Here is a 12,963-nt window from a genome sequence, read left to right as displayed (position 1 = left end):
AACCCCATTGACTTTGAGTTTTATGTCATGGGTGCTGGCTTCCAAGATGCGCTGTTTTTGAGGTTTGCAAGTGTATATGGGATGTGGGTGGGTTAGTGAGTGGTGTAGCCTCTTTTTAAGATTCTCCCATAACAGCTATCCTTTGTAGCACATAAAACTTGGCCTTTGGCGCAGGTTATCAAGCAGCGGCTTTTAAAGGCTGGAAGATACAGAACATCACTTGCCTCGTATCTATTTCCTAAGGGGACTGAGAAAAGAAAAAGCAGCAAGGCTAGCAAAGAATGAGGGAATTCTGACTTGGTTTTCTTTGAAGTCTGATCATGTATGGGCAGAACTTTCTTTTGAGATGGTCTCTCTTATTTCTCCTTTCTTTTAAATATGTATATGTATATGTGACTATATATGTGTGTATATATATGTACAATATGTATATATAAGGTATATATAATGGATCTACTTGAAGATATATGTATATAATATATATCTTCAAGATACATATATATATTATACATATTATATCATATATATATCTTCAAGTATTATATCATATATATATATATGTGTGTGTGTATCTTAAAGTAACCTTTTTATTTTGAGATAAGGATCCCTATGTAGTTATAAGAACTAGTACGGAGTTCCCATATACCCCTTTGCCCAGTTTCTCCTATGGTAACATCTTATAAACCTATAGCACAGTTTCACATTGTGCTATAGGTTTATAAGAATGCTGGCATTGATGCTATCAAGGTATAGAACATTTCATTAGCACAAGGATCTCTCCTCTTGCCCTTTAATAGCATGTTCACTTGCTTCCTCCCCCATCCCTTCTCAGCCCCTGGCAACCAATCATCTGTTTGCCATTTCTATAATTTTGTTCTTTCAAGAGTGTTCTGTAAAGAGAACTAAACAGTTTGCAACCTTTGGGATTGGCTTTTTCATTCAGCAGAGCTCCCTGAAAACCCACTCAAGTTGTGTAGCTTGCTCCTAGTGGTCCAACTTATGGCTGTATCACCTTTTAAAAATCGCTCACTTGATAAAGAGTATCTGGGTTGGCTCCAGTCATGAGCTGTTACAAATAAATTAAAATTGCTACTAACACTCATGTATGGGTTTTGGTGTGAACATAAGTTTTATTTCTCTGTGATAAGTGCCTAAGAGTGCAGTTTCTGGGTCTTATGGTAGTGCATGTTTTATTTTATAATAATCTTCCAAACTGTTTTCTAGAAAGGCTATACCATTTTACATTTCCACCAGCGACATATGAGTGATCTAGTTTGTTTACATCACGGCCAGCATCTGATGTTGTCACTATCTTTTTTAAGCTTTTGTGATTGCTGTGTAGTTATAGCTCAGTGTGTTTTTAATTTGTATTTCTCTAATAGTTAATGACATTGAACATCTTTTCATATGTTTATTTACTGTCTATATATTTACATTTTTAATTTTGATGAATCTAATTTATCCTTATTTTCTTTATAGATTGTGCTTTTTGATGTCAAGTTTAAGACCTCTTTGCCAAGTTCTAGATTCTGAATATTATCTCACATGTTAAAAAAATTATATTCTGACCTTTTACATTAAGTCTGTAATCTACTTTGAGTTAATTTTTATATACTATGTAAGATTTAGGTTGGGGTTTAACTTTTTGTCTGGGTGTGTCCAGTTGCCCCAGCACCTTTGCTGGAAAATTTGTCTTTGAAAAAAATCATTTGGGCATTCATGTATGGGACTTCTAATTTTTTAAATTATCAAACTGCCACTTTTTATTCAGTCTTAATTTCTACCTCCTTCTGTGTCATAGTTCAACTTTGTCACTTTTGTTCCTTACGTAAGTTACCTAATTTTCTGTGCTTCAGTCTCCTCATCTGAAAAATGAGGGTAATTATAGCTTCGACCTCATAGTCTGCTGTGAAAATTGAATGAAGTAATACATGTAAAATGCTTAGCACAGGGCCTGGTACATAATACACACTCAAATATTCTTAGCTCTTATCATCACTGTTAGTAAAATAAAAGGAAAAAGTTACTTGGGCCCTTTTTGTGTATATGTGTATGTCTTTATCTTTGTGTGCCAATAAGTCTCTTATCTTTTTGTTTACTTTGTGAGTACCCGTCTTGTCTGGTTGAAAATTCCACAGTATCAGGGACATATTTTCTGAGTAATAGAATCAGTAAAGAACCAGTAAACCATAGCAAACACAAAATATTACTTAAAAATTTAAGATTAATAAGAGTCTAAGTGAATGAGTTCCCTGGGTATTATCACCTAGCAACATTTGGAACTGCAGAGAAAAGGAAACAGCTTGAATCTCAAAAAATGAGACGTTGAGTGGTATTTGGGGATAATAAGAGTCTGAAGTACGTGGTTCTAATCTGACTTTTTTTTCCCTTCCAGAACCATCTACAAGCAAAGATTCTTTTTAATAATTATATGGACACTCACAACCTAATGTTTACAGATATCACAATCTTGGGAATGGACAAACAGCCAGCTAATTTTACTGTCTTATTGAATAATATTGCCACAGCCAGTCCAAGCGTTGTCTATAGTGCTTCCACAAAGGTAAGATACCCTTCCATTCTGCAGGGCCCTTTCCAGAGGCCCTGGCTCTGATAGCCAGCCCTACTTTGCTCTTTTAACTTTGGGCCATCAGACACAACTGACTTGCTGGGAGGTCCAACACATCACAGGGAGGATACAGAAGGAATGCGTGCATGCTAAAGAAAGACCTCTCTGCTTTGTTCGTATCAGAGCTCTGAAGAAGATGGTGGGAGTCAGAACCCTGAGAGAAGGAAGTTCTTCTCTGGGCAAAATTAAAATGAGGCATTCTGATCCCAGCTGTGACACAGTGAATAGATTGTGCAATGGGTATTTATGCATTTGTCCTCTCATTGAAGGTAGACTCTCTTTGAGGAACAGTTATGCTTGTCCTTACTGTTTTAGGCTATTTTCATACCATTAATAAAATGTGAGTGGAGTAACACAAGGGGTAATCCAGTTTTTCTCTTGCTGAATGATTCTCTTACATTGTTAGTTGAATAGTTCAAGTTCTGAGAAATTCATTATTTCTTAGGTCAGCCCCCTTCCATGTTGACAATACATAGAGTATAGGATAAGAGTTTGATTTCTAGAGTTAGACAGAATGGGGCCGCAATCCCAGCTCTTAGGGTATTAAATCTCTCTGTATCTCAGTTTTCTGATCTGTAAAATGGAGATAGTCATAACATTCACAGCATGGAACTACTCTTGGGATTAATGGAGATCATGCTTATAAAGTGGTGATCACAGGGCTTGGCTTGTATAAATCCTCCATAACGTTTAGCTGTTGTTGTTATTACCATTGTTATTAAATTGATAAGCATCACACCCAGAGGACAGTGAACCTAACAATGATAGTCCTGCCTGTGATCTGCACTCATTAACATCATGAAGACTTCCCATCCAACATTTCCACAATGACTCCCTGAAGTGAGAAAGCCCAGGAATCAGCCAAGTTCCAAATATCTCATGGCAAACTGGTTTTGAAGCAAGGAATAGATCCCCTTGTTCTAACTTCCAGACCCCAGGCAAGAACTCTATCCAGGTGACCTTCCCTCCCTTCCTTTGTCACCATGAAGCTCTCTTTTCCCAGGTGGTAACCATCACTGATCTCCAAGGACTGGTACTGGGACAAGAATTCTCTATTAAGTGGAATCTTCCTGTCGATGACCTGGAGAAGTTCAACTGCTACCCTGATGATCCAACAGCCTCTGAGGAGAGTTGTAGGCAGCGGGGGTGTCTTTGGGAGGTAAATGACCAGAAATAGATTACCACATTGATCAGGAAGTTGTTAAAAACTGTCTCACAAGTAATTAGGCACCTAGAAAACACTTTGCAAATTTCTGTGGCTTGAAGAAAACAAGGATATTGTGCAACATGTCTTTTGCCAACCCTACGTGATAGGTCATCAGTATTTTTCTCAGATATCCTGAATCAGAAGGAACTTAACTGCTGTTCTCATTGCCACTCTAATCATATCATTAAAAACCCAATTTTAAACATAATAATGTACATTGGGTGTGCATTATGCATTGCATATTTTTTTGTCTATTGGAGAACACAAGCAGGAAGGGTAAGGTCAGACTGTTCCTCTCTATTTGAACAACAGAGAAAATAAAAACTAGAAAGAACAAGTGATTTCCTCTAGATTACATGGGAGACAATAAGGACCCTGGGAGTAGAATTGTGCCTGGAGGCTCCTGTCTCCAGATCAAACTTCCTGCTGCTATCTCACTGTTCACTCATTACAGAAGGCCAATGTGTGTGTTTTAAAAATGGATGTGTTCATTTGCTAGGGCTACCATGACAAAGTACCACAAACTGAGTGGCAGAGAACGACAGGAACTTATTCCCTCAAAATTCTGGAGTCTAGAAGTGAGATCATGGTGTCTAGTGGAGTTGGTGGCTTCTGAGGACTTTGAGGGGAGCATCTGGTCCATGGTCCTCCCCTAACTGCTGGTGGCTTCCTGACAATGTTTGGTGTTTCTTAACTTGTAGATGCATCACCCCACTCTCTGTCTTCATGGTCACATGTGTACATGTCTGTCTCTGTGTCCAAATTTTCCTTATTAATAAGGATACCATTAATATTGGATCAGGGTCTATCCCAAAGACTTCATTTTAACTTGTTCATTGCAGAACCCTATTTCCAAATAGTCACATTTAGAGGTATCAGGGGTTAGGACTTAACACCTTTTTTAGGGGATACAATTCAACCCATAACCATGGACATGGTATCAGGGACTTCGTCTGTGTTAACAACTTCTTCAGTAATTAGAGCCTCAGTGTTGTATCAGAGGCTGAGCAAGACTTTCTCCTGTTGTTCCAGTACACATCTACTCCTGGCGTGCCCACCTGTTACTATGACACCATCCCTAATTACGGTGCCAGTGACATTCAGTACCAGTACACTGGCATCACTGCAAGCCTTTCCCTCCTGGCGGCCCCTGAGTTAGCACGAGCAGAGGAGTCTGGATGGACGGCACCAATACCACCACTGCCATCAAGGGATGTACCACCTCCCACTGCAGCAGCAGCAGCAGCAGCTGCTATCGCCGCCTCTGATTCTCTCTCTGCAAAGATCAGCTTCCTCCGCCTGAGCGTGATCTATCACACAGCAAACATGCTGCAGGTCAAAGTAAGGACCATAGTTCAGATTCTGGTTCTCAATATGGAGTCTTTAACTCACAGTTCTGTATGGATAGAAGTCACTGAAACAATTGAAACTTTTTTTTTTCTTTTTGAGACAGGGTCTCTCACTGTCACCCAGGTTGGAGTACAGGGGCACAATCTCAGCTCACTCTAACCTCTGCCTCCCTGGCTCAAGCTAGCTTCCTGCCTCAACCTCTCAAGTAGCTGAAACTATAGGTGTGCACCATCACATCTGGTTAATTTTTGTATTTTTTGTAGAGACAGTATTTTACCATATTTCCCAGGCTGGTCTCAAATGTCTGACCTCAAGTGATCCACCTGCCTTGGCCTCCCAAAGTGCTGGCATTACAGGCATGAGCCACTATGCCCAGCTGAAACAGGCTTTCATCCAAATCCCTTGTTTTACAGATGAGGGAGCTAAGGCCTGTAGAGAGGTAAAAATCAGAAAGTAGACGGTAGAGCCAGGATGTGACCTTAGATCTACAAGGACTGTGAATTCCCTGTAATGATGAGTATCTTGGTCATAAACATCATCAAAGAATCATCCTTTAGCCCTGAGAAAAATGTGTCTGCTTTGTGGCAAACTCACATGAGAGGTATTAACTTAATTCCAATATTATAATTATTTCTCTAGCAGTGGTTCTCAAACTTTAGTATGCATCAGAATCACCTTCAGATCATTTTAAAACCCAGATTTCTGGTCCTCACCCCTGGGGTTTCTGATTCAGTAGGCCTGGGCTGGGGCCTAGCCTGATAATTTGCCTGCTTGCTTGCTTGCTTTCTTGCCTTTCTCTTTCTTTCTTTTTCTTTTCTTTTCTCCTTCCTTCCTTCCTTCCTTCCTTCCTTCCTTCCTTCCTTCCTTCCTTCCTTCCTTCCTTCCTTCCTTTCTTTCTTTCTTTCTTTCTTTCTTTCTTTCTTTCTTTCTTTCTTTCTTTCTTTCTTTCTTTCTTTCTTTCCTTGCTTTCTGGCTTTCTTTCTTTCTTGCTTCCTTTTTTTTGAGACGGAGTTTTGCTCGTGTTGCCCAAGCCAGAGTGTAACGGTGCAATCTCGGCTCACTGCAACCTCCGCCTCCCTAGTTCAAGCGATTCTCCTGCCTCAGCCTCTTGAGTAGCTGGGATTATAGGTGCCCACCACCACACCCGACTACTTTTTTGTATTTTTAGTAGAGACTGGGTTTCACCATGTTCACCAGGCTTGTTTCGAACTCCTGACCTCAGGTGATCCACCTGCCTCAGTCTTCCAAAGTGCTGGGATTACAAGCATGAGCCACTGTTCCCGGCCTCGAGAATTTGCATTTCTAACAAGCTCTCAGGTGAGGCTGATGCTGCAGGTCAAGAGACCACACTTTAAGACCCACTGCTATGAACATTTAAAAAGAATATCTACTGGAAATACAATGTGAACCATGCGTATTTTCCAGTAGATGCATTTTTAAATGTATATTTTAAAAGTGAAATTAATTTTAATAATATTTTATTTAACCGATGTCCTAAAATATTATCATTTCACCTTGAAATCAAAATTTAATGGAGATACTTTGCAAACTTCTTTAAAAAAATTTTTTTTTCTTCTTTTTTTTTCCCATCCAAATCTCATCTTGAAGCAATCTTCTAATTATACTAAGTCTTCAAAATCTGGTGTGTATTTTGCATTTACAGTGAATCTCAATTCAGACTAGTGCATGTCAGGTGCTCAAAGGCCACGTGTGGCTTGTGGACAGCACCTTGGACAGCTCAGCTTTAGCCATTGCTTTCCGCATTTTAATGTATCATGAATCACCGGAGCAGCTTGTGAAAATGAAAGTTCTAATTCAGAAAATCTGGGGTGGTGGGGCCTGAGGTTCTGCATTCCTAACAAGCTCCCAGGCAATGCTGCTGCTTTGGGTCTGAGAAACATAATTTTGACAAGCAGGACTTTAGAAAACTTTCATCTGGCCAGGCACGGTGGCTCACACCTGTAATCCCAGCACTTTGGGAGGCTGAGGCGGGCAGATCACGAGGTCGGGAGAGTGAGACCATCCTGCCAACCCGGCCAACATGATGAAACCGCATCTCTACTAAAATACAATAAATAGCTGGGCGTTGTGGTGTCTGCCTGTAGTTCCAGCTATGCAGGAGGCTGAAACAGGGGAATTGCTTGAACCTGGGATGCGGAGATTGCAGTGAGCTGAGATCCCATCACTGTACTCCAGCCTGGCAACAGAGTGAGACTCTGTCTCAAAAAAGAAAAAAAAAAGCAAAGCCTTTACCTAAACATAAATTTGGGGCTATAACATGAGGAAGAGGATGGTCACTCGTGATGGTCATACTCCTTGTACTTGCATAACACTTTTCACTCCTTTTATTCTTCCCACACATCAGTCCTGTTAGGTAAGTAGGAACAAGGGCTGGATACAGAAGAGAAATGTTAGGAATGGGAAAGCTGTGCAGCATCTGGAAGCTCAAACAGTAAGGAGTTCTCAGAGTCCATAGGAAAACCCAATTCTTTAATTCCTAATATGCACATAGACACAGTTTTACAGTTCTATGCACATGCATATCTACGTGCCACACACTTACAAACAGGTACACACACCTTCTATTTATGACATTCTATATCTTCTATCACAAGTTCTTTAGAGGAAGAGCCCTCCCTGGCTTTGAATGGATTTTACTAAGGCATTTTTGAACTTCAGCATCTGTCTGGGACATGGCAGGCAGGCAGGCCTCACATCCATTTACTTGGGGATGTTCAGTGTCTACTGATAAGGTGCAAACTGGCCAAAAAACATGGAATCTGAATTATATGGGCTGGCATGATGGATTTTAGGTCAGAGACCCTGCCAGAAAGTTTTCTTCTCTCTTCTTGCCAGATCTATGACCCCACTAATAAAAGATATGAGGTCCCAGTGCCACTGAACACCCCTCCCCAACCAGATGATGACCCTGAAAACCGTCTGTATGATGTCAGGATTCAGAACAATCCTTTTGGAATCCAGATTCAACGCAAAACCTCCAGCACTGTGATGTAAGCACTATTTATTTGGTTCTAATTAGAGTAGTTCTAGATTTAACTATAGTGGTTACAATTAATTCAAGTGAAATACTAATCTCAGAGACTCTATGTAAATACGTGTGCATTTGTTAAGAGTGTATCTATTTTTCCATGCTTTAATGAGTAATTTGTTTTTGGTTAGTCATTAGCAAAAATACTTAATCCACCTTTAAAAAAATGAAGTATTGTTTGATTTCAAAGAAAGAAAAATACATGTTCTACTTATTGTTCTTAAGTAGAACAGAAAACTCTATTTAATAAGTACAGCAGATAACCTAAGATACAAATGAGGTCCATACTATGTCTCACTAAGAAATAATAAGAGGCAGGAGAGAGGAGCAAAGGTTAAAAAGGAGAAATAAATAGCTTCTTGTAATATTTGATTCTGTGGACACAAAAGCCTTAAAGCCTTTTGACAACGTTAAGCATAAAGGAATTGTCATCTCTCATCTCTTGTCCTGCGGCTGAATAGAATGAAGTGAAGGTCTGGCTTTTGCTTGGGGTGAGGTTCCGCATCCCAGTAGAAGCTGTTACCTGCATGTGCACCTTTGCCTTCTCATGTATGTCTTCTCTCCTTGGCTATGCAAGTGATTTCCTCTCTGTTGTCCTCTTTGGTAAGAAGACCTTTGGCCAATTCAGAGAAATTGTTCTAAGAGTTTCACACTTTTCCATTGGAAAGTTTGCTTAAACCCTATTTGTTTATTTGTATATTTATTCAAGCTGATATACCAGGCACTGAAAACTTGAAATAAATAGAAGGAGTCATGGCTTTTGCCCTCAAGGTCCCAGAAAAGGAGCTCTCGGTCTGACAAACCACAGAACAGAAATGTGAACATGTAACTTTGGTACTGAGTCGGGGCCATTGTTATGACCTGGGTCATGTCACAGTATTTGAACCTGTATCTAAATATGCAATAATTCAGGAGGCTTTGGAATCAATTAGACATTTCAAACACATTCCAAGGAGCTCTGGCCAATGGTCTCCAGCTCAGTGTGATCTGTTTTTGTGTTGCAGTTGGGATTCTCAACTCCCCGGCTTCACCTTCAATGACATGTTTCTCTCCATTTCTACACGTCTGCCCTCTCAGTACATCTATGGCTTTGGGGAAACTGAGCATACAGCTTTCAGAAGAGACATGAACTGGAACACCTGGGGGATGTTTTCTCGTGATGAACCACCTGCGGTAGGGTCAATGGAATAAGTTTAGCAATCAGTTTCTCTCAATGTAAATCTATTTTAATCTGTATGCTTCTATATGACACCTTGCTCATCAACTTCATCTTATACTGATAAATTCTGCTCTCAGTTGTAATAGGCCACATGTCACATTCTTTTGTCCCTAAAAGTATATATATATATATATATATATATATATATATACATATATATATATTTCCCTCTGTCAATTATGGATTTTATTTATTTCACAAACTTTTACTTAATATATCCTATGTGTCAGGCACATTGCTAAGTGCTTAGCTACAGATTTTCTTTATTTTTTTTTTTAAGACCAAGTCTCGCTCTGTCTCCCAGGCTGGAGTGCAGTGGCACGATCTTGGCTCGCTGCAACCTTTGCCTCCTGGGTTCAAGCGATTGTTGTGCCTCAGCCTTCTGAGTAGCTGGGATTACAGGTGCGTGCTAACCTGTCCAGCTAATGTTTATATTTTTTGTAGAGACGGGGTTTCACCATATTGGCCAGGCTGCTCTCGAACTCCTGATCTCAGGTGATTTGCCCACCTCAGCCTCCCAAAGTGCTGAGATTACAGGCATGAGCCACCATGCCCGGCCATCTACAGACTTAATAAGGTACTGTCTTTGCTCTCCAGAGGCTTATAGGCTAGTAAGAGAAATAGAGGCAGAAATAGCACAGTGGAATCACTTAATTATATAATAATAAATAATTGAATTATATAACAATAAACGAGGAAGGCACAAAGTGGAGAAGAAACAGCTTTTTACTTAGGGTAGAAGGGAGGGTCAAGGAAGGCCCGACAAAGGAACATGACATTGAGCTGAATCTTTAATGATGAGTAAGAGTTTGCTGTTTGGGTTAGGGTATGAAAACAATATCTCGAATTTTCTTTTTGTTTATTACCCTCATGACTCCCAGGACAACAAGAATTCCTATGGTGTCCACCCTTACTACATGGCACTGGAGGAGGATGGCAGTGCCCATGGAGTGCTCCTGCTAAATAGCAATGCTATGGGTAAGACATAGGCACAGCTCCCATGTGCCACCAGAAACAGCTGTGACCATTCTATTTTGACCTGGATTATAAGTAGAAATAGAGACCTTCAGGAGGCAAGGGAAGTGGAACAAATAAACTGACTTTCCATTTACTCATCTATTTATTCAAGATTTATTAAGAACTCTGGATCGGGTGTTAGGCATGGAATTTTGACCAATTATGGTTCCTACTCTGGCCTAGCCTATTTTACTGTGACACTTTACCTTTCATTCACAGCATATTTAAAAGTTGTTGAGGTTGCATATTACATTTGGGGTACCTGCAAATACACCTCTGATTCCAGTGGATGAGAGAAGACTTTCTAGAGGAGGCGGGCATCAAAGAGAGAGTGTGAAGAAAGCAAATTTTAGAGCAGGTTTCCTATCTGGGTGATTTACAACTCCAAGGATGTGCCTCATGTATACTGTTTTTCTTACAGATGTGACATTACAGCCCACTCCTGCCTTGACATACCGCACCACAGGAGGGATTTTGGACTTTTACATTGTTTTGGGGCCAACCCCTGAACTTGTAACTCAGCAGTACACAGAGGTTAGAAGCCATTCTGTCCATCAATATATTGTCAAATATTTATTGACTATTACCACATTATTAGCACTGAGATAGGCCAGTTTTTTCTTTTGACTCTTCAGTGTCACTACTAGATTGTTACTACCTTTTCTGAAAATCATATTTTAGTATTATGGGTCTATAAAGGCATATTAATATCCCACGTGTCTCTTGATTGTTGAACAGTCTATCTAAGAATTGCTAATAAGTAATAACCAGCAAATTATCAGATTTCCTAGAATGAAAACTCTGGAATATAGGAAAACTTCAATTACAATGTTTCTATCATTCTGCATGTCTGTAGTTGCTCCACATTTATTGGACTTTCTTATCTTTCTTGGGTGAGGCCTCTTAGACAGTACTTAGCAGAAACACTCAACTTGATTCAAGTATAAGTCAACCACCTTTTCTTTCCTAGGAAGTCTATCTGGATGCATTTTTCTTTTTATTCTAGTTGATCGGTCGACCAGCAATGATTCCATACTGGGCCTTGGGATTCCAGCTGAGTCGCTATGGATACCAGAATGATGCTGAAATCTCCAGTTTGTATGATGCAATGGTGGCAGCCCAGATTCCCTATGTATGAAACTCTCACCCAGCCCGAAGTTTAATTAGTTACAGGAATTTGTGGCTAATTTTATATTAGAAGTGCTATGATGTTCTTATCAAAGATAACTTGATAATCCAGGCTGAATTCTTCTTTGTATATACAATAATACTATATACTTATTAAACAGAAGTTAGAAAATAGGAAAATTCCAAGATGAAAAAAATCCATAGGTATACCTTAACAAAGTAATCAATATTAATAATATGCTGGTTTATTCTTTTCCAAAGTTTGGTTTATGCACAAGTCTATGTTTTTCCAAACAAGTTTCACCTAGAGTCTTAAGACAATGGAGGGAACTATCACTTTTGGGCTAAAAAGAAGCAACTTCCTTTTTTCAACTGAATATTAACCATTTTAGTTATTATTGAACAATCATGGTTTGAGTAAGTTTCATATGCAGAAACGTGGGTTGGTACTGTGTAGAGAGAGATCGACATTCAGGAAAGCTATAAAATAATGTAGTTCTTATATGTTGGTGTAAGGAAGGGGTCCAGATTCCATTCTGCATATGGCTAGCCAGTTATCCCAGCACCATTTATTGAATAGGGAGTCCTTTCCCCATTGCTTGTTTTTGTCAGGTTTGTCAAAGATCAGATAGTTGTAGGTGTACTGTCTTGTTTCTGTGTTCTCTATTCTTTCACATTGGTCTATATGTCTGTTCTTGTACCAGTACCATGCTGTTTTAATTACTGTAGCCCTGTAGTATAGTTTGAAGTGGGGTAGCCTGATGTCTCCAGCTTTGTTCTTTTTGCTTAGCATTGCCTTGGCTATTCCGGCTCTTTTTTTGGTTCCATATGAATTTTAAAATAGTTTTCTCTAGTTCTATGAAGAATGTCAATGGTAGTTTAATGAGAATAGCATTGAATTTATAAATTGCTTTGGGCAGTATGGTCATTTTAAGGATACTGATTCTTCCTCTCTCTGAGAATGTTTTTCCATTTGTTTGTGTCTCTCTGATTTCTCTGAACAGTGGTTTGTAGTTCTCTTTGTTGAGATCTTTCACCTACCTGGTTAGCTGTATTCCCAGGATTTTTATCTGTGGCAATTATGAATGGGAGTTCATTTGTGATTTGGCTCTAGACTTGACTTTTGGTGGTGTACAGAAATACTAGAGACTTTTGTACATTGATTTTGTATCCAGAGACTTTGCTGAAGTTGCTTATCAGCTTAAACTTTTGGGCTGAGATGATGGAGTTTTCTAGATATAGGATCTTGTCAAGGTGACAAGATCTACTCTCTAGATATAGGATCATGTCACTTGCAAATATGAATAGTTCGACTTCCTCTGAATGCCCTTTATTTCTTCCTTCCTTCCTTCCCTTCCTTCCTT

At 39.5% G+C, this 12,963-nt stretch overlaps 1 protein-coding gene across 1 annotated transcript in view; it reads left to right on the top strand.

Moving 5' to 3' along the window:
- The window catches only part of MGAM2 (maltase-glucoamylase 2 (putative)), a 118,697-nt gene that overhangs the window by 46,088 nt on the left and 59,646 nt on the right, over nt 1-12,963 (top strand). Inside the window, 9 exon segments of the mRNA XM_064372796.1 lie at nt 2,396-2,563; nt 3,633-3,788; nt 4,869-4,992; nt 5,083-5,177; nt 8,043-8,197; nt 9,240-9,408; nt 10,336-10,432; nt 10,893-11,005; nt 11,478-11,603. Of these exon segments, the coding sequence (XP_064228866.1) occupies nt 2,396-2,563; nt 3,633-3,788; nt 4,869-4,992; nt 5,083-5,177; nt 8,043-8,197; nt 9,240-9,408; nt 10,336-10,432; nt 10,893-11,005; nt 11,478-11,603 (1,203 nt within the window).

The sequence above is a fragment of the Aotus nancymaae genome, unplaced genomic scaffold (assembly GCF_030222135.1).
Source record: "Aotus nancymaae isolate 86718 unplaced genomic scaffold, 86718_ANA_hifiasm-v0.15.2.pri h1tg000002l, whole genome shotgun sequence".
Classification (NCBI taxonomy): Eukaryota; Metazoa; Chordata; class Mammalia; order Primates; family Aotidae; genus Aotus; species Aotus nancymaae.
The sequence above is the reverse complement of the archived record's forward strand: the minus strand, read 5'-3'. Positions and strand labels throughout refer to the sequence as shown.